Below are 24479 nucleotides of genomic sequence, written 5' to 3' on the forward strand. Positions count from 1 at the left end.
TAATCTTTAAGACTGGTCAAACAACAAATCATAGAATCAACTTCTACTATTTTATCAAAGAGAATGACAATAATGAGACAACATTCAGAACTTATGGAATATAGTCAAAGTGGTTCTTAGGGGATATTTTATATCTCTAAATGTATACATGATTAAATTAGAGAAAGAGATCAATGGGGCTGCTGGGTGGTTTAGTGGATTGAGCACTGGACCTGGAGTCAAGAGGACCTGAGTTCAAATGTGACCCGAGACACTTAATTACCTAGCTGTGTGACCTTGAGCAAGTCACTTAATCCCACTGCCTTGAAAAAAAAAAGAAGAAAAAGAGATCAATGCATGCAACTAAAAAAGTTACAAAAAAGAACAAATTAAAAATCCCTAATTAAATAGCAAATTAAGAATCCTGAAAAATCAAAGGAAAAATTAGTAAAACTGAAAGAAAACTACTGAATTAGTAAATAAAATTAAGAGTTGGTTTCATGAAAAAACCAACAAAATAAACTTTTGATTAGATTAAAAAAAATGAAAGTAAACCAAATTCCTATATCAAAAATGAAAAGGGTGAATTCACCACCAATGAAGGAAATTAAAACAATAATTCAGAGATATTTTGTTCAAACTGTATGCCAATAAATCTGACAATCTAAGTGAAATAGCTGAATAATTATGAAAATATAAATTACTCACACTAACAGAAGAGGAAATCAAATACTTAAATAACTCCCAAGTTAGAAAGATAAATTGAACTCCCAAGAAAAAAATCTCGAAGTTCAGATGGATTTACAAGTGAATTCTACTCAACATTTAAAGAATAATTAATTTCAAAATTATATCAACTCTCTGGAAAAATGGCGAGGAACCCTGACAAATTTATTGTATGACAAATACAATGCTGATACCTAAACCAGGAAGAAATAAAACAAAGAAAATCATAGACTAATTTCCCTAATGAAACTGATTCAAGAATTTTTTAAAATATTAGCAAAGAGATTACAGCAATTTATGACAAGGATAATACACTATGACCAGATGGGATCTATACCAGGTATGTAGGGCTAGTTCAATATTGGGAACACTATCAGCATAAGTGACCGAATCAATAACAAAACTAATAGAAATCATATGATTAAGAAAAAGATTTTAACAAAATAAAATACCTATTCCCATTAAAAATACTAAAGAACATAGATATATATAAAAAATTTTCCTTAAATGATAATCAGTATCTATCTAAAAACCATCAGCAAACAATATACTGGGAAAGCTCAAATCTTTCCCAATAAGATCAGAGTGAAACAAGGATGCCTGTTATCATCACTTCTATTCACTATTGTAAAAGAAATGTTAGCTTTAGCAATAAGAAGAAAAAGAAATTGAAGGAATTAGATTAGGTAATGAGGAACAACAAAATCATCACTCCATGCATACAATATGATGGTATGCTTAAGAGAATCCTAGGAAATCAACTAAAAAATTACTTGAAACAATTAACAACTTTAGCAAAGTTGCAGGATACAAAATAAAGCCACATAAATCATCAATATTTCTACACATTACCAACAAAGCCCAGTAACAAGATATAAAGAGAAATTACATTTAAAATAACTGTAGACAATGCCAAATATTTGGGAAGTGTACCTGCCAAGACAAACTTGGGAACTATATGAACACAATTACAAAACACGTTTCACACACATCAAGTTTAAATAACTGGACAAGTATCAATTGTTTAAGCCGATATAATAAAAATCACAATTCTGTCTAAATTAATCTACATATTTAGTTCTACCTATTACATATTTAGCTCTACCTACATATTCTATTCAGTTCTATCTAAATATTCAAACTACCAAAAATTATTTTGTACAGCTAAAATAAGAACAAAATTCATCTGGAAAAACAAAAGGTCAAGAATATCAAGATAATTAACAAAGAAAAAATATAAAGGCAGGTAGCCTAGTCATACCAGATCTAAAACTATGTTATAAAGAAGGAATCATTAAATTATTTGGTTAAGAAACAAAAGTGATAGATCAATGGAATAGGTTAGGTACATAAGACATAGTAAATAACTAAAGTAATCTTCTGCTTGATAAATCCAAAGTTTACAGCTTCTGGAAGAAGAAACTCATTTTTTGATAAAAACTGCTAGGAAAACTAGAAAATAGTTTGGCTGAAACTGGATATAGGTCAATATCTCATACTGTATACCAACATAAGATTAGAATGGGTATAAGATTTAAACATAAAGGATAAAAACAAATTAAGAGAACAAGGAATAATTTGCCTCTATGGAGAGGGGAAGATTTTATGACTAAACAAGAGGTAGAAAACATAATGAAATACAAAATGGATAATTATTATTACATTAAATTAAAAAGGTTTTGCACAAACTAAACCAATGCAACCAAGATTAGAAGGAAAGCAGAAGGCTAGGAAATAATCTTTTCAACCAGTGTTTCTGATAAAGTCCTCATTTCTTAACCATATAGAGAAGTGAATCAAATTTATAAGAATACAAATCATTTAGAAATTGATAAATGGTCACAAGTTATGAACAGACGAAGAAATTAAAGCTATCCAAAGTTATATGAAAAATGCTCTAAATCACTATCGATTAAAGAGATGCAAATTAAAACAATTCTGAGGTACATCTATCTGATTGGCTAATATGACAGACAAGGAAAATGACAACTATTGGAGGGACTGCAGGAAAACTGGGACAACAATGCATTGTTGGTAGATTGTGAACTAATCTAGTATCTTTGCCAAGGAAATTCCATGGATTTTGAGTCATGTAGAGTTCAACAAGACTGAACATCAGAAAGGTTTTGTCTACCTAAAGTAGATCAAATTCAATATTGGCAGGGTTGCAGGGAACTAGTATGCTATTAAATTGCTAGTAGAGCTGTAAAATGATGCAATCTTTTTAGAAAAAATCAACAATACACATTGAAAGTTACAAAACTGATCACACCTTCTAACCAAGTAATCTGACTTGTAGGGATATTACTAAAGATTTGAAAAAAAAAAAGCCTATCTGCACAAAAATACTCAGACCTGTTTTATTTGCTATAACAAAAAATCAGAAATAATCTATGAATACAGTAATTAAGAAATGGCTAGGAAAAAAAGTAAAGAGACATTGAACCATAAAAGTGACAATTAACTTGATGTCATGATTTAGTAACACAACAAAATAAAGGATAGTGGGAACAAAACTTTTTAAGGACTCAAAGGGAAAAACAGAAAGGAATACAAAGAAATTTATGAATTAATAGTTCATGAATTTTAAAATCAATATAAAATCTGGAGATTTAAGATTTTATCAGACATTTTATTCTTCTTTCTTGACTGAAGATACTTTCTCAGTTTTTTTAAGCGTCTAACTTTTCAATATACACAAATGAGTGGGCTATCAGTATAGAACAGCAAAGTATACCTAAGCAGAACTAAAATCTCAAAGTAGAGCTCCATCAACAAAGCATATTTCTGGAACAAAAATGACATTCAATGTCTGATGGCACCAATAGACATGGGCCTGCAATATCTAGCACATTGAAATTAAGGGTTATCATAACATGTCTGGTGTAGGGAGAGCAAATCTTTAGTTAATTCACAACTTTCTAATTCTCATATTCTCTAAAACAGCAAACACAAAAAACAGAGAAATCTAAATTGATGTCACAGGATAATAGCAAGACAATTTATTGTTCAATACATTGCTAATATTATTAAAATAAGATTATGGCCAGAAGGGGCAGAATAAGCCTATAATCTAGGCTACTGGTTGTTGTATGTCACTAGAGATTGGGAGTTCTAAATTACAATAAGCTTTTAAAACAGGACAGGTGAATATGGTGAGTCCCTAAGAATCTCTTAGGCAGTCCCATATTGCCTAAGAATGAGCAGAAATCCAGGTGTGGTACCTTGAGATAAGCAGACTTTCTCAGAGTCACCTCCAGCAAAAAAAAGAAATTAAGACCCACTAAATCATGAAAAGATCAGTCATTACCACACAAGTTAGTTTTAGACCAGATATTCTTTACCTTTTTGAGTAACCATCCATGTTAGCAGTCTAGTGAAAGCTATAGAACCCTTTTCTCAAAGTTAATTGCTAAAGAAAATGATAAATGTCAGATAGATATTAGAGAAAATGAATATGCATCTTCTTGTCCAAGTTCATGGATCGCTGAAATCTATCCACAGACTCCAGGTTGGGAACCCCTGGTTTAGACAAATATTATTCTCTAGGTATTTTAAAATGATTAAATAGCAGCATGAGCATACCTGGAGAATTTGCTACTGAGTCAAAATGACAATTGGACAGTACTGCATGCTGTGCTCCATTTCTAGGTTCCAGCTTTACTACAACATTGGTTATGTTATCATAATAGCTAGTAAATCCTCCTAAGAAGTCAATGCTGAAGGACCCTGTTGGTCGTTGCACATCTACTGAAATCTTGTGAATGCTGCTGCTTTCAGCTTTGATCAGTTTAATCTGCTCCAAGAGGTAGTTAACTGTGAGAACTTCATTTTCTAGGCTTCCTGTAGTTCTGGGACCAATAGAAGTTATATGTTCAAGATAATTCCTACAAGAAACCAAAAAGAGTAAAAATGATAAAAAGATTTGCTAAGCTAAAAGCACCACAGTACTATAGAATAAGCCACACCTACCTATACAACTTAAAATATTTTTCAGTATTAAGAGGTCATTGTTATATTAAGTATATTCTGAAATAATCTATAAATTCCTACTAACTTTTCATTTTTGGTCCTCATCACCTGACATAATACCCAAGTCACCAATGAATGAATGAATGGCTAAAGATATGGACAATCCTTTTCATGCAAAAATTTTTAATATAATAAAACAAATTCCCTAATCATCTAAGAAGCAAAAAAAACAACTATCTAAAAAAATTCTTTTCACAAACTTCAATCTAATTAAATGTTTGTGTACATGTGTGTAGGCAGTCCGGTTAAGTGACCTGCCCAGGATCATACAGCTTGAGGCTGGGGTTTGACTCTGGGTCTGGGGTTTCTTTCCACCGCCACACCGAGCCGCCTCAAACTGACTGCAAACTACCGGAAAGCAATAAAAAGTGTGTCCAAAAGTCATGCCTACTAAGAACTAGATAGTGGCACAAGGCAACTTCTTCCACACAGGGTGACTGATTCACACTAAGGCAGAATGACCTCCTCCCAGAGCAAACAAATTAGCACCCAACTGATAAAGTTGTCTTTGGGCCAAAACTTAACTTATTCGAAAAAGATAACTAGCTAAAGTATGCAGTTCCAACCACTTCCAAAAGATTGTCATAAAGCCCTTCAGAAAACAAGCTCTCTGCTTGTGGTCCAAAGCTATTTTTTTTTACTATTTTGTGACATATTTTTCACCTCTAACTTCTGACCTTTGTCATACACAGATTATCTTAGTTTCAGTTTACAACAGGCTGCATGAAGAACTTTTCAAAGAGAACCACCGAGCCTGCCTTGACCCACTACCCCCTTTTTCATCTCAAAATTAGCAAAAAGAGTGATTTTTTTTAATTAAGTGTACACAAAAATGATCCTTCTTCAATTCTCTCTATGAGTTGTTTTTTTTTAAGTAGCAGCGACTCCAAAAGGAGAGAGAATTAGACATAAAGGGCATCGGGGGCCGGATGGGCGCTGCACCATCATCTAGCCGGGGGCCCAGACGATCAGAGCGGGACTAGAACTCGGGGCCCGGAGTTCGGACGCTCCGGAGCAGGCACGGCCCCCCACACGCGTGCTGGCGGTCGCCCCAGCGGCGGGCTGGGCGCGCAGGGGGCGCCGGGCTTGGCGGGGAGCCGGGGCCGGGGCCGGGGGAGGGGCGGGAGGGGCTCGCCCAAGGTCAGCCGGCCGGGCGGCACGGCGGGGCGCCGGGGCGCCGGGGCGCGGGGCAGGGGAGGCGGGCGGGCGGCACCTACCGGGCTCGCCGGGCGTCGAACTCCGGGAGGGGCCCCGAGGCGGCGGGCAGCACGAGCTGCCGCAGGGAGAGCTGCACCAGGAGCCGCAGCGCCAGCAGGTACAGGGCCAGCGCCAGCGCGGCGCGCGCCTCCGACAGCCCGGGCCCCGCCGCCCCGCCGCCCTCGCGCCCCTTTCCGGGCCCGTCCCGCGGGGCGGCCTCCCGCGCCTCCGGCCCCGGGGCGGCCGGGCCCCCTCGGCGCTCCCCGCCCCCGCGGAGCCGCCTCACGGCCGCCGACTGCGAGCCCCGCTCCATGGCCGCGAGCCGCCGGCCCCGAGCCCCCGCCGCGGCCGCCGGCCCAACCGCCACTGGCCGCCCGCGCCCCGGCAGCCGGGCCAGCGCCTCCCGAGGAGCCGACGGAAACTGCGCGGGGACAAACCGCCGCTGATTGGGCCCGGCCCCGCGGGCCGCCCTGGGCCCGCCCCCTGGGGCGGGGCGAGCGGCCGGGCCGGGGCCTCCGGGGCGGGGCGAGCGGCCGGGGGCGGGGCCGCTCAGGTGCGCCGCACCGATCTCCGCCCGGACCCCGCAGGGGGCGCCGCGCACGGTGACGCGGGAAGTCGGACCGGCTCGTCCCGGCCCCAGCCCGCCCCGGGCTGCTGTGAGGAACTGGTTCCGGGGGCGCCGGCGGCCAGGCCAAGTGCGGCTTAAAGCCTCGCCCCGCGCGGGCCCTTCCCGCCTCGGGCTCGGGGCCCAGGGCGGCGCCTCCCTGCCCGGCCGGGCAAACACAAGCCCCGCCCCGGCCCCGCTTCCCCTAAGACCAAACCTGCCTCCCGCCGCCGGCTTCCCTCGGACCGCGGCTCCCGCCCCGGGGCCCCCTTGTCAGTGGCGGCGGCCGCCATGCCCATCCCAGCGCGTCTGCAGCAGCCGGAGACAGGGCGCCACGACTCGGCCGGGGTCCCAGAGCCAGTGCCTGGGCTGGACTGCAGCCGGACCAGCCGCGGCCCTTGCCAGCCAGCCAGCCATCTGTTCATCCATCCGTCCACCCATCCGTCCGTCCATCCGTCCATCCATCCACCCATCCATCATCCATCCATCCACCCATCCGTCCATCCATCCAATCACCCATCCATCCATCCGTCCATCCATCCATCCGTCCATCCATCCATCCATCCGTCCATCCATCCGTCCGTCCATCCATCCATCCGTCCATCCGTCCGTCCATCCATCCATCCGTCCGTCCATCCATCCATCCATCCATCCATCCATCCATCCATCCATCCATCCGTTCATTCATCCATCCATCCTTTCTTCCGTCCATTCATCCACCCATGTCTAACCATTTAGCTCTCTACATCTAGATTTATATATTTATGTAGATGTGTGTTTAGATGTCTGTGTGTTTATATCTATCTGGATATGGGCGTGTGTATAGGAGCTGATCTATCCAGCTATGTGTGAATATTTTATATCTAGATAGGTATATTTGTGTGTATGTGTTTATATCTATTTAGATATGTCTGTATGTGTATGTACATGTTATATCTAGTTATGTCTGTGTATGTGTATTTATGTGCATATGTTTACATCGAGTAGATATGTACATGTATATATGTGTTTCTCTAGCTATGTCTGTTTATATCTAGATATGTATATTTATGTGCATGGGTTTATATCTAGATATGTCAGTGTGTATATGTATATGTGTATTTATGTATATCAAGTAGATATGTGCATGTGCATATGTGTTTAGCTGTGTGTGAATATGTTTATGTCTAGATAGGTATATTTATGTGTATGTGTTTATATCTATTTAATATGTCTGTGTGCATATGTGTTTAGATATGTCTATATGTATGTATTTGTATATGTTTAAATCAAGTAGATATGTGCATGTGTATATGTGTTTGTATCTAGATATGTCTGTGTATATGTAGTTATGTGTATATGTTTAGATTGAGTAGATATGTGCATGTCTATATGTGTTTAGCTATGTGTGAACATGTTTATGTCTAGATATGTATATTTATGTGTATGGGTTTATTTCTATTTAATATGTCTGTATATGTGTTTAGATATGTCTATGTATATGTGTATGCATGTGTATACATTTATATCGAGTAGATATGTGCATTTGTATGTGTTTATATCTAGATATGTCTGTGTATGTATATGTTTAGATTGAGTACATATGTGCATGTCTATGTGTTTAGCTATATGTAAATATGTTTATATTTAGATATGTATATTTATGTGTATGTGTTTACATCTATTTAATATATCTGTATGTGTGTTTATATCTAGATATGTGTATGTATGTGTATATTTTTATATCAAGTAGATATGTGCATGTGTATATGTGTTTAGCTATGTGTATGTTTATACCTAGATAGGTATATTTATGTATATGTGTTTATATCTAGCTAGATAGTTGTATTTATGTGTGTTTATATTTCTCTAGATGAGTATTTCTGTGTGTTTATAGATAATATGTATTAATGTATATTGTATAAACACACCTCTAACAGCATGAGAAGTTGGCATGTATATGTACATAGTCATACATGCCTCTATCTAAAAGCAAGAAAAGACAGCACATTATCCAACAGGGATATCGCAAACACTATAAATATGCTAGGCAGCACATAAATAGTCCGTCCCCACTTATATCTATGTATTCTCTATATACATACACACACACACACACACACACACAAAGATAGAGAAATAGCTTGTTTTTAATGTGAATAATCAGAATGTGAATTCTGTGAAGTCAAGGACTGTTTTTCTGCCTTTTTAGCTCTGTTCACACCTGTGTCTCCAAGAAGGGGTTGTGTATAGATGGCCACACCCCAATGAACTTGCTAGAGCAGACTAAAGCAGTCCAGGGTAATCTATAGATCTCAAACCTGTTGGTTAGGTGACTGTCTACCTCAAGCACACGAAGACTTTCCCTGGTAGAAGGGAGAAAAGCATTTGTTCTAAGGGCCATGAAGGCAGCTGAAGAAGCAGGAGAACTTAGAGAGTGTCATTCACTGTGGGCCAGGCTATTGCCAGTCATGTTTCATCCTGCCACTCACATCAGTTTTGGACTCGGGAGGAGAGAGTGAGGCTGACAAACTTGTGCAACTCTACCTCACTTTAATTCCAATTCAAGCATAAGTCAAAACATCTGTTGTGATAATCACTGGTCCTCTTGAAGAAGGACAAGCAATAATAGAATGTGAATTTCTTGAGGTTAGAGAGTTATTTTTACCCTTCTCCATAAACCCCAGGGCATAGTATTGCTTGGTATGTGGGAGGGCACTTAATATATATTTATTGACTGATTGACTTTTAGATTGACTTACTTGCTTTTAGATAAAAATAGAGATTTTGTGATGTGTTGGCTATTTTATTTGGTCAGATGCTAATATCTTAGAGCACTTGTTAGTTTCCAAAGCACTTTTTTAGTTGAGCCTTCTAACAACCTTATGAGGCAAGTGGGATGGATGGTCATTTTTCTGCCCATTTTAGATATGAGAAAAAAAGAGAGGTCAGAGGCAGGTCTTAGAGGGGAAAATTCTAATCCCTTTATTTTCCCTTCCTCTTGGCTGCTTGGATTCCCATCCCATCTTTTAAAACCCAACTCAAATACCATTTTCATAAAGCTTACTCTTGGTCCCCTAAGGCTCCCTCATCCAGAATATTTTGGTTTGTAAAATTTGATGGACTTATCCAGTGATTTGTGTATTAATTACTTGTATTTGTTTCCTGTCTTTCTATAGGACTGTGAACTGGGTTAGAGGAAGGACGATGTCTTGTCTAAACTTTGAATCTACCCTGATTTAATTTTATAAGTTTAATAAATTAAGCATTTAATAAATGGTAGTTGAATTTATGGTTTGCCTTTTCTATGTGTCCATAGCTACTTTGTATAGCCTTGCTAATAGAACTGAATAATGCTCTGATTCTTTTCATATGGAAAAGCATAGGTTCCTCTAGTCTAGACAGAGGTGGGGGGAAGTCTCCCAAATCTGTTCTGATGGGCCACATGTCAGTCAATAACCATTCTCAAGGAGAATCTAATACACTTAATATACGTTAGTTGAATTTATGGTTTGCCTTTCCTATGGATCCATAGCTATTTTGAGCACCCTTGCTATAGAACTGATTCACTTTTTACATCTTACACCACCACTAACACAAATGCCACTTTCAATCTAGTGACACTGGTCTCCTTGCTGTTGCCAAAATAAGATACTCCAACCCCAAACTCCCAGAATTTTCTCTAACTGGCCCCCATTCCTAGTATGATTTCTCTGATCTCTGCCCTGGCTTCCCTGGCTTTCCTCAAGTCTTACTAAAATCTCACTGCACAGGAAGCTGTCCCAATCCTTAATTTTAGTACCTTTTGCTTTTATTATTTGTCCTCTACCCTTTTGTACATATTTGCTTGTGGTCCCCCCCGCCACTAGGTTGTTCTTCTTAAGGTGAAGGTCTATCTTTTGCTTTTATTTATGACTAAATTCGAGATAGGTTTTAAGATGTGTTGAACGAAGGAGTTCTTATGCCAACAAAATCACAAATAACCCCACTTTTTTTTCTCTAAACATGTATTCTATCTAGCACAGCCTCATTCTGACATACCCAGGAAACATCCCCAAAAATTAACACATAGTACATGTGGGTGCTTAACAAATGGTTATTGACTGACATGTGGCTCATTAGAACAGATTTAGGAGACTTCCCCCTTACCCACCTCTGTCTAGACTAGAGGAACCTCTATGCTTTTCCATATGAAAAGAACCAGAGCATTATGTATTAATCTTCTCTTTTCAATTAATCACACTTTTATGTGTGGATATTAAAACCTTCGAAAGCATCTCCAAGTATAATTGGATACCAATAGATATCGACCACTTGCATTCCTTTAAACTTCATCTATTTGCATTTGAGGGAGGAAGTAGGAAACTAAAAATGTACATTGACAAGGACTAAGGTTCTCAGATTTTTTTTTTGGTGGAGATACACATAACTTGGAGACAATTTCATCTCTGTTAACATCTTATTTCTTTATGCTACTGTTTTGTTATTTCACAATAACTATAGCTAGTTATAGATCTATAATACCTTCAAGAATTTGTTAAGCACTTTAAATATATTACCTCATTTCATCCTCACAATTCTGTGAGGTAAATTATCCCCAGTTTTAGAACTTGAGGAAACTGAGGCTGGAAGAGTTTAAGTGGCTTGCCCAGGGTCACACAGCTAGTTCATGTAATTTTGTGCCTGTATTGTGGCTTAAAAAGCTTCCTCTGGTGATTCATCTGGCATGGAGGTGACCATAGTCTTGAAGATTATACCAGTTCTTCCAATCACCTAGCAAGCTGGAAAAACCATGAGTATTGAGAAGAGACTGGCTGTGTATCAGCAGGCCACTATACAATGTGTATTGTTTAGTTCTAGATCATCTATTAAGACCCATGGTTAATATCTACATTGTGGAGCACTCACCACAGTAGAATCTGTTGCCACTTACTTTTTCCTTCTGACTTTAGAAGTAGGGTTCTCAACCTGGAGTAAGTGAATTTTTTAAACAAAATTTTTTTGATAGCTATGTATATGGATTGTTTATTTTTTGATTACTTGCATCTTATTTTATGTATTTAAAAACATTTTTCTCAGGTCTCTCTCTCTCTCTCTCTCTCACACACACACACACACACACACACACACACACACACACACACACAATGAAGAATTCCTTTTAAAGTAATAACCCTACTATAAAAAGACCACTGTAGAAGTAGTAAGCATAATGCATGATGTTCTAGGGTCCCATCTCTCCTCTGATACTAATTACATGAACAAAGACAGATCCATCTTGTAGCTCCAATCATTTTCTCTGGCTGTCTTCCATGTCTGGAACTTTTTCCCTTCTAGGAGCCTCTACTGGTTTCCAGAACTTCCTTTTATTCTGAACTAAAATTCCTCCTTTTACTGGAAGCCTTCCCCACCCCCTCTGAATTCTAGGGCCTTCTCTCTGTTAATTGTTGTTTTTGTTGTTCAGTCATGGTCAATTTGGGGCAAAGGTACTACAGTAGTTTGCTATTTCCTTCTCTAGCTAATTTAACAGATTGGTAAACTGAGGCAACAGGGTTAAGTGACTTGCCCAGGGACACCCAGCTAGTATCTATGGCCAAATCTGCATTCACAAAGAGGAGTATTCTTGATTCCAGGTTCAGTGCTCCATCCACTTACACCACCTCTGTAAATAGTTCCTATTTATCCTGTATATAGCTTGCTTTGTTTATATTTGTTTACATATTTTCTCTCCCATTAGATTGTAACCATCTTTAGCCTTGGTATCACCAGTGGTTAGCACAGTGCTTGGAGCTTACTAAGTGCTTAACAAATGTTTATTGATTAATTGATTCAAGTCACAACCTCTCTGAGACTCAGGCAGCATTCATTCTAAATTATAGATTTCAACATATATTGAAGGAGGGAGCTTTCACCAAGAAAACCACAGATAACCTATTTTCTTTTCTAAATAGGTATTCTTCATAGCACAGTCTCACACCCACACACCCAGTAAGCAATCATTAAGCAAATTGGACAGTGATGATGAATATGGTATTTAGAAATTGCTTTGCTAATAATTTTACTTGTGAGAACCTAAACCACTGTGGATAGAAATGATATGCCTGAGATCCAATGCAAATTAGTGATGAAGATGAGATTAAAGCCTAAAGTCCTTTCAAAGAGTATTTGCCAACTCTTCAGGGTTGCCAGAATAAGCACAGGGTTCCACCTCCCATGAGGTGTCTGCTTTGTAAATGGAAGTGAATTGATTACCTCTGCTAACTATTCAAGCTACTGCCAAAGACCTCAGGAGTGGCCCCAAAACCATAGAGAAGTGAAGTCTAACTGGGCTTTCTTATTTATGTTTTAGCCCCTAACCATTTTTAGCTTTAGAGCAATGTACCTAATTATACCCTCAGATTTGTGATTATAGGTGTTTGCCCTGTGGCATAGACCATCACCAATTGTTCAATTAGAGAAGGTACCAAAAGACATAGGTCAGAATAGCTACATATAGCCAAGGATTCTTAACCTTTTTGTGTCTTCACCCCTTTGTCAAGGCTGGTAAAGCCTGTGGACCCCATCTCAGAATACTGGTTTTAAATACATAAAATAAAATACACTGAATTACAAAGGAAGTCAACTGTATTGAAATACAGTCACTTTTTAAAAAGTAGATTCATAGAACCATATTAAGAACCCCTGAGAGGACAATTTTAGGGTATCTGCAATGGAGAATACCATTCTATATCCAAAGAAAGAATTGTGGAATTTAAACAAAGAGCAAAGACTATTACCTTTAATTTTTTAAAAAAGTTATCTTCTTATGTAATTTTGCTATCTCTTATAATTTATGGATATGATTTCTCTCTCAACACATTCAATTTTGATCAATGTATAGCATGGAAACAATGTAAGACTGCCTTCTCTGGGGGGTGGGGGGGAGTGAGATTAGGGGGAAAATTGTAAAATTCAAAAAACATATAAAAAAGAACCCCTGAGAGAAGCACATAAATTTGAGTTGAGTCACTGCTTTTTCTCCAAAACACTTTTGTATTCAGAGGCCCTTCTTATTAAAAATTTGGTGGAACAAATGAGCAATATACCATTCTCACAACCCGTGGTGCAATTATATGCCATGCTCCCCCATTCTTTAACCACCTCTCTACACCTAGACTGATGACTAAACAAACAGGTCTATCTGGATGGCTAGAATTCTCCCAGTGAGAGACACCTTTCTACACAGTTCTTTGGAATGGAATGTTTACATCTTATTTCTCACCAATTCTTAAGATTTAGACATAACTATTTGACTTGTGATCTTGTAAAGTAGTGACTGCAGAACCTGAGGCACTAGTGTACAGGTTACATATTTCTATTCCTCTATTTCAAATGGGCTGCCCAATTTAGAAATTCAGGGATGTAAAGACAGGTAGAAAGATGATAAATGGGTAAAGGTGGGGGGGAGAAGGACAAGGCAGTAAACTTAAATTTAATTAGCAAGAACTCTGTTGAACCCTATAATTTTAATCCTTGGGAGAACATTTTACAAAGGTGATTCCAGCATGGAAATGTGCCAACAGAAACTTAATGTCAGAGAGTCCTTGATCTAAGTTTCTAAAGGAGATAATTAAAGAGCACTAGAATAGGAACAAATTCCAGTTAGGAATAATCTCAATTAATTCAACAATCATTTATTACATACCTATTATGTGCAAAGTATTATCCTAGAAACTGATACAAAATTAAAACCAAAAGAACTCTAAAGATCTTACCATGGGGATGGGAGCACACAACATGTAAACAAGAGCAAAGGTGATAACGATTGTCCTTCATTCTCAAAGAAGACCACATCAGAGAAGTGATGACAAGCACATGAATTGGATTTGAGTGAAGGGGATGCTGTGCTAAGTCATCAACCTCACTTTCTCCTCCAGAGTCATCTGGGTCCAGTGGCCAGATATGGATCAAAGAGGACAAAGAATTACTTTAAAGAAGACAAACCACAGAAAAGATCAGGGAAGATTTCACAGAGGAGGAAACCCCTGAACTGAGTCTAGAAGGAAACTGAAGATTCAGAGGCAGAGGCAGAAATGAATGCACACCATGGGAAGGTACAGACTAGAAAATGGAATAATGAATTTGGGGAATGCAGAACAAAGAACATAGCTTCCAATCCTGACTGTGTGACCTCGACTGCTGTTCAGTCGTTCAGTCTTGTCTGTCTCTTTGTTACCCTATGGACCATCACACACCAGATCCTTTTATGCTCTAACTCCTGAAGTCTGGTCAAGTGCATATTCACTGCTTCCATGACAGTCTCATCTTCTGCCTTCTTTTTTTCTTGGGAGGGAAATGGGGTTAAGAGACTAACCCGAGGTCACCTAGCTAAGTAGTTATTAAGTATGGATTTGAACTCAGGTCCTCCTGACTTCAGGGCTGGTGCACTACCTAGCTGCCTTTCCCCCATTTCTTTTTGTCTTCAATCTTTCCCAACATTGGGGTCTTTTCAAATGAGTCCTGTCTTCTCATTATATGGCCAAAGTATTTAAATTTTAGCTTCAGTATTTGACCTTCCTAATCTAATTTCTTGACTGATTTGATCTCCTTGTCATCCAAGGGACCCTCAAAAGTCTTCACTGGTACCACAGTTTGAAAGCATTGATTCTGCAGCACCAGAGTCCAACTCTCATAGCTATCCATTGCTACTGGAAAAATCATATTATTGACTTTGTCAACAAGGTGATGCCTCTCCTTTTTAGTATATTGTCCAGATTTGCATAGTTTTCCTATGCAAAGGAGCAAACAGCCTTTAATTTCATGACTGCAGTCACCATCCGCAGTGATCTTTGAGCACCAAAATATAAAGACTGCTTCCATTTCCACTCCCTTTATTTGACAAGAAGTGATGGAACCAGTAGCCAAGATATTAGTTTTTTTTAAGATTCTTGATAATTTTCTCAGTCACCTTAATTCCAATTTTTGTTTCTTCCACCCTTGCATTTAATATGATGTACTCTGCATATGAGTCAAATAAATAAGGTGATGATATACAGCCTAATTTATCCCTTTCCCAATCTTAAACTAATTGTTTCTTGTCCTGGTCTAACTGTGGCTTTTTAGTCTGTATACACATTGCTCAGGGGAAAAGTAAGATAACCTGCTACTGCCATCTCTGAGGACTTGCCACATTTTGTTGTGACCCACACAGTCGAAGCTTTTAGTGTGGTCAATGAAGCATAAGTAAATATTTTTCTGGAACTTTCTTTTGGAACTTCTGGAACTTTTCATCATACTCCAGTGAATATTGGCAAGTTGGTCTTTCAGTCCTCTGCCTCTTCAAAAACCAGCCTGCTTTTCTGGTAATTCTTGGTTCATATATTGAAGCCTAGCTTGCAGAATCTTAAGCATAACCTAGCTGGCTTGTGAAATGAGCACAATTGGTTGGGAATTTGAGCATTCCTTGGAATTGCCCTTCTTTAGAATTGGGACATAAACTGAGCTTTTCCAATTCAGTGACTGCTGATGAGTTTTCCAAATTTATTAGCTATTGAATGCAGCAATTTCACAGCATCATCTTTTAAGATTTGAAATAGTTCAGCTGGAATCCCATCACCTTATTGTTAGCAATGTCTCCTAAGGTCCACTGGACTCCCTTCTACAGGATGTTTGACTCTAGATCAGTAACTGGTGGTTACTGATGATGTTAAGATCTTTCTTGTATAGTCCTTTTGTTCATTCTTGCCACATCTTCTTACTCTTTTTTGCTTCTCTTGAGTCCCTACCAATCTTTTATCATGCTTATTTTTACATGAAATATTTCCTTTATATTTTTTATTAACTCTAAGAGATCTCTTGTCTTTCTATTCTATTCTTTTATTCCTTTGCTTAATTCATTTAAGAAAAACCCTATCTATCCTTGCTATTCTCTGGAATTTTGCATCCAGTTGGGTATATCTTTCTCCTTCTCCTATACTTTTGCTTTCTTTCTTTCCTCAGCTATTTGGAAAGCCTCTTCATTTTGCTTTCTTGTGCTTTTCTTTGGTATATTTTCTGTTGTTCCCTATGGTATTGCAAACCTTTGTCCATAGTTCTTCTGCAGTCTAGCTACCAGATCTAATCTATTAATCTATTCATCACCTGCACTTCATATTCTTTTTTTTTTTTTTAGGTTTTTTGCAAAGCAATGGGATTAAGTGGCTTGCCCAAGGCAACACAGCTAGGTAATTATTAAGTGTCTGAGGTCAGATTTGAACTCAGGTACTCCTGACTCCAGGGTCAGTGCTCTATCCACTGTGCCACCTAGCTGCCCCTGCACTTCATATTTTTAAGGGATGTTGTTTAGGCCATACTTAAGTGTTGTGATATGTCTCCCTACTTTATTCAATTTAAGTCTGAATTTTGCAATAACAGACTCATGATCTGAGTTAGTCAGTTGAAGGTCTTATTTTAACTGACTATATAGAGCTTTTCCTCCTTTGGCTGCAATTGATTTGATTCTAGTAATTTTTAATCCTTTTTTAAAGTTTATTGAATTTAGAAAGCAAAAAAAACAGTATTACCTAAACTGCTGACTCACTCTCTCTGAATACTGCTTTGTTACCTGAACCAGTTTATAAGTAAAAATAAATTATACTGCAGGAACAGAATGTCTGATCCTCAAACAAGTCCCTTAAGATTGGCAATCTCTTGCATTCTTTTCTTAAGTAGTAGAATTTTCTTTCAAGAAAAAAAATAGGTAATGAAAGTTCAGATCAATGTTAAGGCCAAGGAAGAGAGTATTGAGTCATTCTTTTCTTTTTTTGAGTATTCTTTTATTTTTTTCAAATACATGCAAAGATAGTTTTCAGCATTCATCTTTTTGTAAGCTTTTGAGTTCCACATTTTTCTACCTTCCTCCCTTTCCTAACTAGTCTGATACAGATTATATATATGTATAATCACATTTAACATATTTCCATATCAGTCATGTTGTGAAAGAAGAATCAGAATTAAAGGTAAAAACATGAGAAAAACAAAAAAAAAACATAAAACAACTTTTAAAAAAGTCTATATAGCATGCTTTGGTCTACCTTAAAGACTATACTTTTTTCTCTGAATGTGGATGGCATTTTACTTCACAAGTCTTTTAGAATTGTCCTTGATCACTGAACTGCTTAGAGCAACTAAGTACATCATAGTTGATCATCACTCAGTGTTGTCATTAATGTGTACAATGTTCTCCTGGTTCTGTTCATTTTGCTTAACATCAGTTCATGCAAGTCTTTCCAGCCTTTTCTGAAGTACACCTGCTCATGATTTCTTATAGAACAATAGTACTGAGTCTTTCTTTTCTTGGATAATAGGGTGTATTTTTTTAAACAGGATTGTTTAAAAACAATTTAATTATTTGACTTTGATATACAGAATCTATAAGAAACTTCTACAAACTTATAAGTGCAACCAATGTCTAGAAGTATCAAAGTAAAACATATTTTACCAAGAAAAGAAAAGAAAAAAATAAAATTTTAAACTGTGAAATAGTTAACATCATCATTGATCAGAATATCATCATATACCCATTTTGGACCTCTTCCCCAACTTATTGCTGATTTTTTTCTACCTTTATCAAATGCTTAAGATTTTTCATAAATGAAAAGAGGTATTTGTTTCATAAATTATTGGAAGGGTCGGGGAGCCATAAGCCAGACAACATGAAAAATCAATGAAAAAGCATTTCTTGAACTCATATTCCTATTAAGTTCCAAAGGTTATGTTCAGTACTGGGGATAACAACTAGAGAAAGATAGTCTGTGGACAAGTTCACATGTGGGGGTCAGAGAGAGAGGGAGAAGAAAGATAATATATTAAGAGAGTTCACCTGCTAGTAAATGAAAACTTTAAAAGTTCTAAGTTCTGGGTGGTGGGGACAGCTAGGTGGCAAAATGGATAGAGCATTGGCTCTGGAGTAAGGAGGATCTGAGTTCAAATCCAACCTCAGACATTTAATAATTACCTAGCTGTGTGAACTTGGGCAAGTCACTTAACCCCATTGCCTTGCAAAAACAAAAAAATAGAGTTTTAACTTCTAAAAGTCCTATGAATGCACTAAAGAGGAAGATTGCATGGCCCAACAGGCATCTTTAGATTGTCAGTAGGTCAGATGATAGTGGGAAACTGTAGAGCATACAAGCAGGGTAAGTATAAAGCCAAGTATTATCAGGACAAGGTTTGTTTCACAGTCCATATTACATCAAGCAAAAGTTGGTGACTCCCATTAACCCAAGACATGGGAGCAATCAAGCAGTTTGAATTGGTTTCTAGATGATCTGGAGCAAGAGCTGAGCAAGTCAGTGTCCAGTTGGATCTGAAAGAGATGGGATATCTGCCTCCCTCTTATTTATTAGTAGTATATGTGAACAATTTAAGAGATGCATTTCCTTTTGGTTTATATATGGCCAGATAGCCATGGAATACAGCTCCAACATGGGGGGTGGGGTGGGGGGGGATGGGGGGCACGCTGGTAGGGAAGGAAAAAGAAAATGATCCAGAGATTAATTGCAAAGTTAAACAGAGTGAAACTTCAGACTAAATTTCAACATCTTCAAATATTCATTGATCCTCCTCACTTCTTCCTAGTTGCTTCTCTGGTTAATCTTTGAGCTTCAGCATTGCCTTCAACTTTTGAATGAGTAAGTTCATATTTCCATTCAACATTCATGTCCTAAGTCATATTATCCAGTTTAAGGAATTGATTTCTGTAGAGAACAGCTTTATTTTTTAGCCATTTTCTTTCCAGTTGTTGATCCAGTTAGTAATACCTTTAGTGATAAGTTGGATTGTTGTTTTTTTCAAGGCAATGGGGTTAAGTGACTTGCCTAAGGTCACACAGCTAGGTAAGTATTAAGTGTTGGAGTTCAGATTTGAACTCAGATCCTCCTGACTCCAAGACTAGTGCTCTAACCGCTGTGCCACCTAACCGCCCCCTGTACCACCTAGCTGCCCAGTAAATGGAGAAGTTTTAAGTACTGTGGGCAAGTTCACTTATCTTGGCAGTGTTCTTTCCAAGGAGGTACACATTGGCAATGTGGTTGATATACACATTGCCAGAGCTAACTCAGTATTTGGAAGACTCAGAAAGAAAGTATGGGAGAGAAGAGGTATTAGACTGACTACCAAACTGAAGTTCTATGGAGTCGTTGTGCTGACCTCATTGCTATATGCCTGTGAAACCTGGACAGTCTACCAGTGCCTTTTCCAGTTGTCAGGAAATTGAATTGCTTCCATTTAAATTGTCTTAGGAAGATTCTGGAGATTACCTGGCAGGAGAAGATCCCAGACACTGAGGTCCTTTCTAGAGCTAAACTGCCTAGCATTCCAACATTACTACAGAGAGGGCAACTACAATGGACTGGATGCTTGCCAAAACAGCTATTTTATGGAGAACTCTCACAGGGCAAGTGCTCGCAAGGGGGTGAGAAGAAGCAATACCAAGACACTCTGAAGGCTTAATTGGAGAATTTTAGAATTGATTGTACAGCATGGTAGACACTGGCACAGAACCACCCAGCATGGTGTGCTCTCATCAGATCGGGGGCTGTGCTCCATGGGGAATGTATTCACATGGACTATTTGTGCCCAACCTGTGGTAGAGCATTCAGAGCTCATATTGATCTGAACAGCCACAGTTGGACACACTGTAATTTGTCTCAAGCATAGTGATGCCGTTTTGTTCTTCTTCGATAACAAAGGCCAAGAACCACCAATCAATCAACCAACCAACCAACCAATAAGTTGGGTATCTGTACATACAACAAGGTTGTCTTTATTTTGGGTCTTTGCTTGCTCAATCCCTATTTTTAGATCTTGATTTGGTCCCCAGTAAATACCATTACCTCCTTGTGTCCCTTCTCCATTATTTTTGTAGGCACCTTTGACATACACACTCTTAGGGTCCAATCCTTGTTATGGATGCCTGTACTGACTTCCAGAGCACTTAGCATGACAACCATAGTCACAGCTCCTGGGATTGTGTTTCCAACTCATCTCTAGTCTCTCTAAAGGTTTGGTGGAAAAAGAAACTCTGACCTTCAGAAAGTGTGAACTCCCAATAATAGTATGTGCTTTAAAAGATGGTACTATGTATAAGAACAAATTCATTTGGCAGAAGTTAAATTGATGTTTTTTAATTTATTCAGTTATATAGAATCATGACATTTTGACTTAGAGATTATCTAGTCCAACCTTTTACAGAAGGAACTAAAACCCAGAAGAGAACCTAAATAACTATAAATAGCCATAAATTTAAGTAATTACAAATTACTTAACTTTGGGCTCATCTATAAAAGGATGTCATTGATCTAGATGACCTTTAAATTTAAATTTTATGATTCTATATGACTAAATTTAAAAAACATCAGTTTGACTTATGTGAAATAAATTTGTTCTCATGCACAGTACCATCTTTTAAAATAGACTTTATTATCTAAGAAAAAAATGGTTCAGGGGCAGCTAGGTAGCACAGTGGATAGAGTACTGGCCCTGGAGTCAGGAGTACCTGAGTTCAAATCTGACCTCAGACACTTAATAATTACCTAGCTGTGTGGCCTTGGGCAAGCCACTTAACCCCATTTGCCTTGCAAAAACTAAAAACAAAACAACCCCCCCCCAAAAAAAACAAGAAAAGAATGGTTCAATATATTCTTCCTTGGTCTTAACATTGATTTGGACTTTCATTATTTTTTTTCTTGAAAGGAAATTCTCCCACTAAAGGAAAAGAATGCAAAAGTTTGTCAAATTCAAGGGACTTGTTTGAGGATCAGATATTCTGTTCCTGCAATATAATTTATTTTTATTTATAAGCTGGGTTCCAGGTTCAGATAACAAAGCAGAATAGAGAGTGAGTCAGCAGTTTAGATAATACTAAGTTTTCTGTATTTTTAAGTCCAAACTGTAAAAATAAAAGGATTAAAAATAAATTACTACAGTGTGATCAGTGAGTGTAGATTCATGTAATATTATCAATGATAAATCAATCTCCCCCAGACCAAGTTTTAAATCAGTAAACTTTGCCTGTGACATCCTTGAATAAGTCTGTAAGGATTTCATTTATTGAATCAGTAGACCTTCTTCTGACTATAAAGTTCCTTATAATCTAAAACAGCTTCTGCAGCTACTAGTTTTCCTTAATACCCCAAGGGAAAAAGCAATCTATTTAATCCCTATGAAATAGACTAGAATTGGCGATCTAGATTATTGCCAAGAGGGGAGCATTGATTTTGCCATCAAAAGTCCCATCTTTAAATCAGTCTTCCATTGTTTACTACCTGCATGACCTGGGGCTAGTCATATCTCTTCATAACTTATTTTTATCACCTGTAAAATGAGAATTTGGACCAAATAGTTACTTATAACTTTTATTCCTATGTGGCTTCTTGTCAGTGTTATGTGGATTGGCCAACACCTTATCAGAGGAGCAGGGGTCAGCAAGTTAACACATTTGAAAAATGTCTGAAGGCAAAGGGCTGGAAAGATGTCTTGTGGACCCTTTTAGTGCAATAATTCTAAAAGTCTCCCTTCCAGGGGACTAGATGACCTCTGAAATCCCTCACCGATTGAAATCTGATTCTATGTATTCACACTGTGAAAACACTGTGGAAACGTCCTTCCACAGTCCTGAACCCTGGGGTCACAATAGACTTTCCTGTGGCAAACTAGTTTGGAAAACAACATTTAGGGACCCAAGTGTACTAAGGTAGCAACAGGAGAGATGTTTAATCTCAGAAGCTGAATGATGGATTTAAAGAAACCTGGGAAGACTTAAATGAACAGATACAGAAAGAAGAAGAACCAGGAGAACAATTATTACACAGATTATCATAAGGTAAAAGAAAACAATTTTGAAAGACTTAAAAACTCTGGTCAATGCAATAACTAATCAATCTCTAAAAGACTGATGATGAAACATGCTTCCCATACCTTAATAGAGAAGTGATTGACTAGAGGGATAGAATCAGAAGTATATTTTCAGATATGCCAATATTTAGATTTGTTTTGCTTATCCATGCTTATTCTAAGAGAGAACTTTTAAAAGAAATGGGAGGAATTATGAGGGGAGGAGTTGGTGGATAATTTTATTTTCTATTCATGATCTTTGATTGTCTTGATACAGGGAACTTCAGAAGAGGAAGTCCTTCTACTTATAGGTTATCTTCTCTGTAATTTGCAACCAAAGAGAGTTTGCCTGGGATACTGGTTGTCACTTGCTTCATGGTCCTACCATGAAGGCAGCATGTATTGGAGCCTTAACTTGAACCCAAGAGGAAAAAAAGAAAGGATAGGCAAAAAAAACCCATCTAAATAAGCACAAGAGAGCAGAAGAAAATTCAGAAAGGGGCAAAGACAGGATAATTAAATTTTGCTATTATCATGTTCTACAATATACGCTTTGTAAAAATTGTCTCCACTAGAGTTTGAGGGGATATGGTGGTTAAGTTGGTGGTGATAAAGTGATTTGTTGCCTCCTAGATCTCCCTCAGGACTTAACCTTGGTTTAACTGCCTTGTATGAGGCAGTTAGTTGGTAGCTGGAGGGCATTATTGGTCCATTCTCCACATGAGTTGCTTCTAGAATAACTTGGATAAAAATTTAAATGGCAAGCTTATCAGATTTACAGATCGTACAGGGCTAGGAGGCATAGCTAAGAGGTTGTCAAGATCAAAGTTAGGATCTAAAAAGATCTTATCAAGCTAGAACATTCATCTGCCTACTGAGATACAATTAAGTATAAAATTTTAAGATTTGAACATGAATTTAAAAAAATAGCTCCATAGAATGCTTCTAATTAAAGGAAAAATATGGCTATCCAGCAATCTGCCTATGAAAGATCTGGAAGGTTTTAATGACTTTATTAAGAGAAGGACAATGTTCAGAAATGAAAAGCTTTTAGTCTGAGACTCTGTCAAATTAGCGCAACTCTGGAGCTCATCCAGCTTGTTAATGTGGATGGAAGGATGAGCTGGCTGGAAGAACTTTGAAATTGTGTCATTTGAAGATAAGATATGCTGTATAAATTGTAGATGCTTAGGCTAGAACAGATGAGACTTAGCATGGGACTTCCTATGCTTAGCTATCTTCGAACAATTAAAGAACTGTCTTTTGGAAACAGGATTGGCACTGTTCTGTTGGATTCCAGAGGTCAGAATACATAAAACTTCCTAATAATTGAAGCTATCCATAAGTAGAATGGGCTACCTCCGATGATAATAGGTTGTGCTAGAAGGCCTTTAAGCAAAGACTGAATGACCAATTTATCCAATAAGTATAAAAAGAATTGCTGTTTAGGTGTGTATTTGTGATGTTACTTTAATTATTTTCGGAGCTCTCATGATAGAGATAGATGCTAAGAACCCCAACTTCATGATTATAAGAAATTTACAAATATCTCTAGAAATCGCAGTTTCCTTATGATAATTAAATTTAAGTACAAGGAACCATAAATCATCTACTCTAACCCCTTTATTTTATAAATGGAAAAACTCAGACCAAGAGAGAGGGATTGACTTGCCCAAGATTAGGGATAGAACAAAAAGGATAGCTGAGATGTGGATCTATCTAAATTCTCAGCTCTTTCCATTATATCAGATTATATTATTAATTTTGTATACAGAGTAGATATATTAAAAATTGATTAGTAACAAGAAATACCCAAAAGAGATACTATTGCCCAAAAATCACATTTCATTACTTATGGGAGAGTGTGACAATAATACAAGAGTTAAGAGACTGCTTGGCTCTAGAGAATAACACTATAGAAAGTTTAAAATTTTGATAAAGCTGAGGCAATCTATTTCTCTATATTGTTACTACCTACTAACAGAACAAGGAAACAAAATAATCATAGCACTTAGAGCTATAATCATAGCACTTAGAGATCTTCTAGTCAACAATAAAAAACTGAAGTCTATAGAAATTGTGTGCCTATGATCACACAGGTAATAAGTAG

At 38.0% G+C, this 24479-nt stretch overlaps 1 protein-coding gene across 1 annotated transcript in view; it reads right to left on the reverse strand.

The window, feature by feature from the left end:
* Positions 1-6247, reverse strand: part of ERMP1 (endoplasmic reticulum metallopeptidase 1) — a 64722-nt gene extending 58475 nt beyond the window's left edge. The window contains exons 1-2 of the mRNA XM_074197479.1: positions 5955-6247; positions 4291-4592 (exon numbers count right to left, since the gene is read on the reverse strand). Coding sequence (XP_074053580.1) covers positions 4291-4592; positions 5955-6247 — 595 coding nt within the window. The remainder of the gene's footprint in view (positions 1-4290; positions 4593-5954) is intronic.
* Between the last annotated feature and the right edge of the window lie 18232 nt (positions 6248-24479).

The sequence above is a fragment of the Macrotis lagotis genome, chromosome 8 (genome assembly GCF_037893015.1).
Source record: "Macrotis lagotis isolate mMagLag1 chromosome 8, bilby.v1.9.chrom.fasta, whole genome shotgun sequence".
Taxonomy (NCBI): domain Eukaryota; kingdom Metazoa; phylum Chordata; class Mammalia; order Peramelemorphia; family Peramelidae; genus Macrotis; species Macrotis lagotis.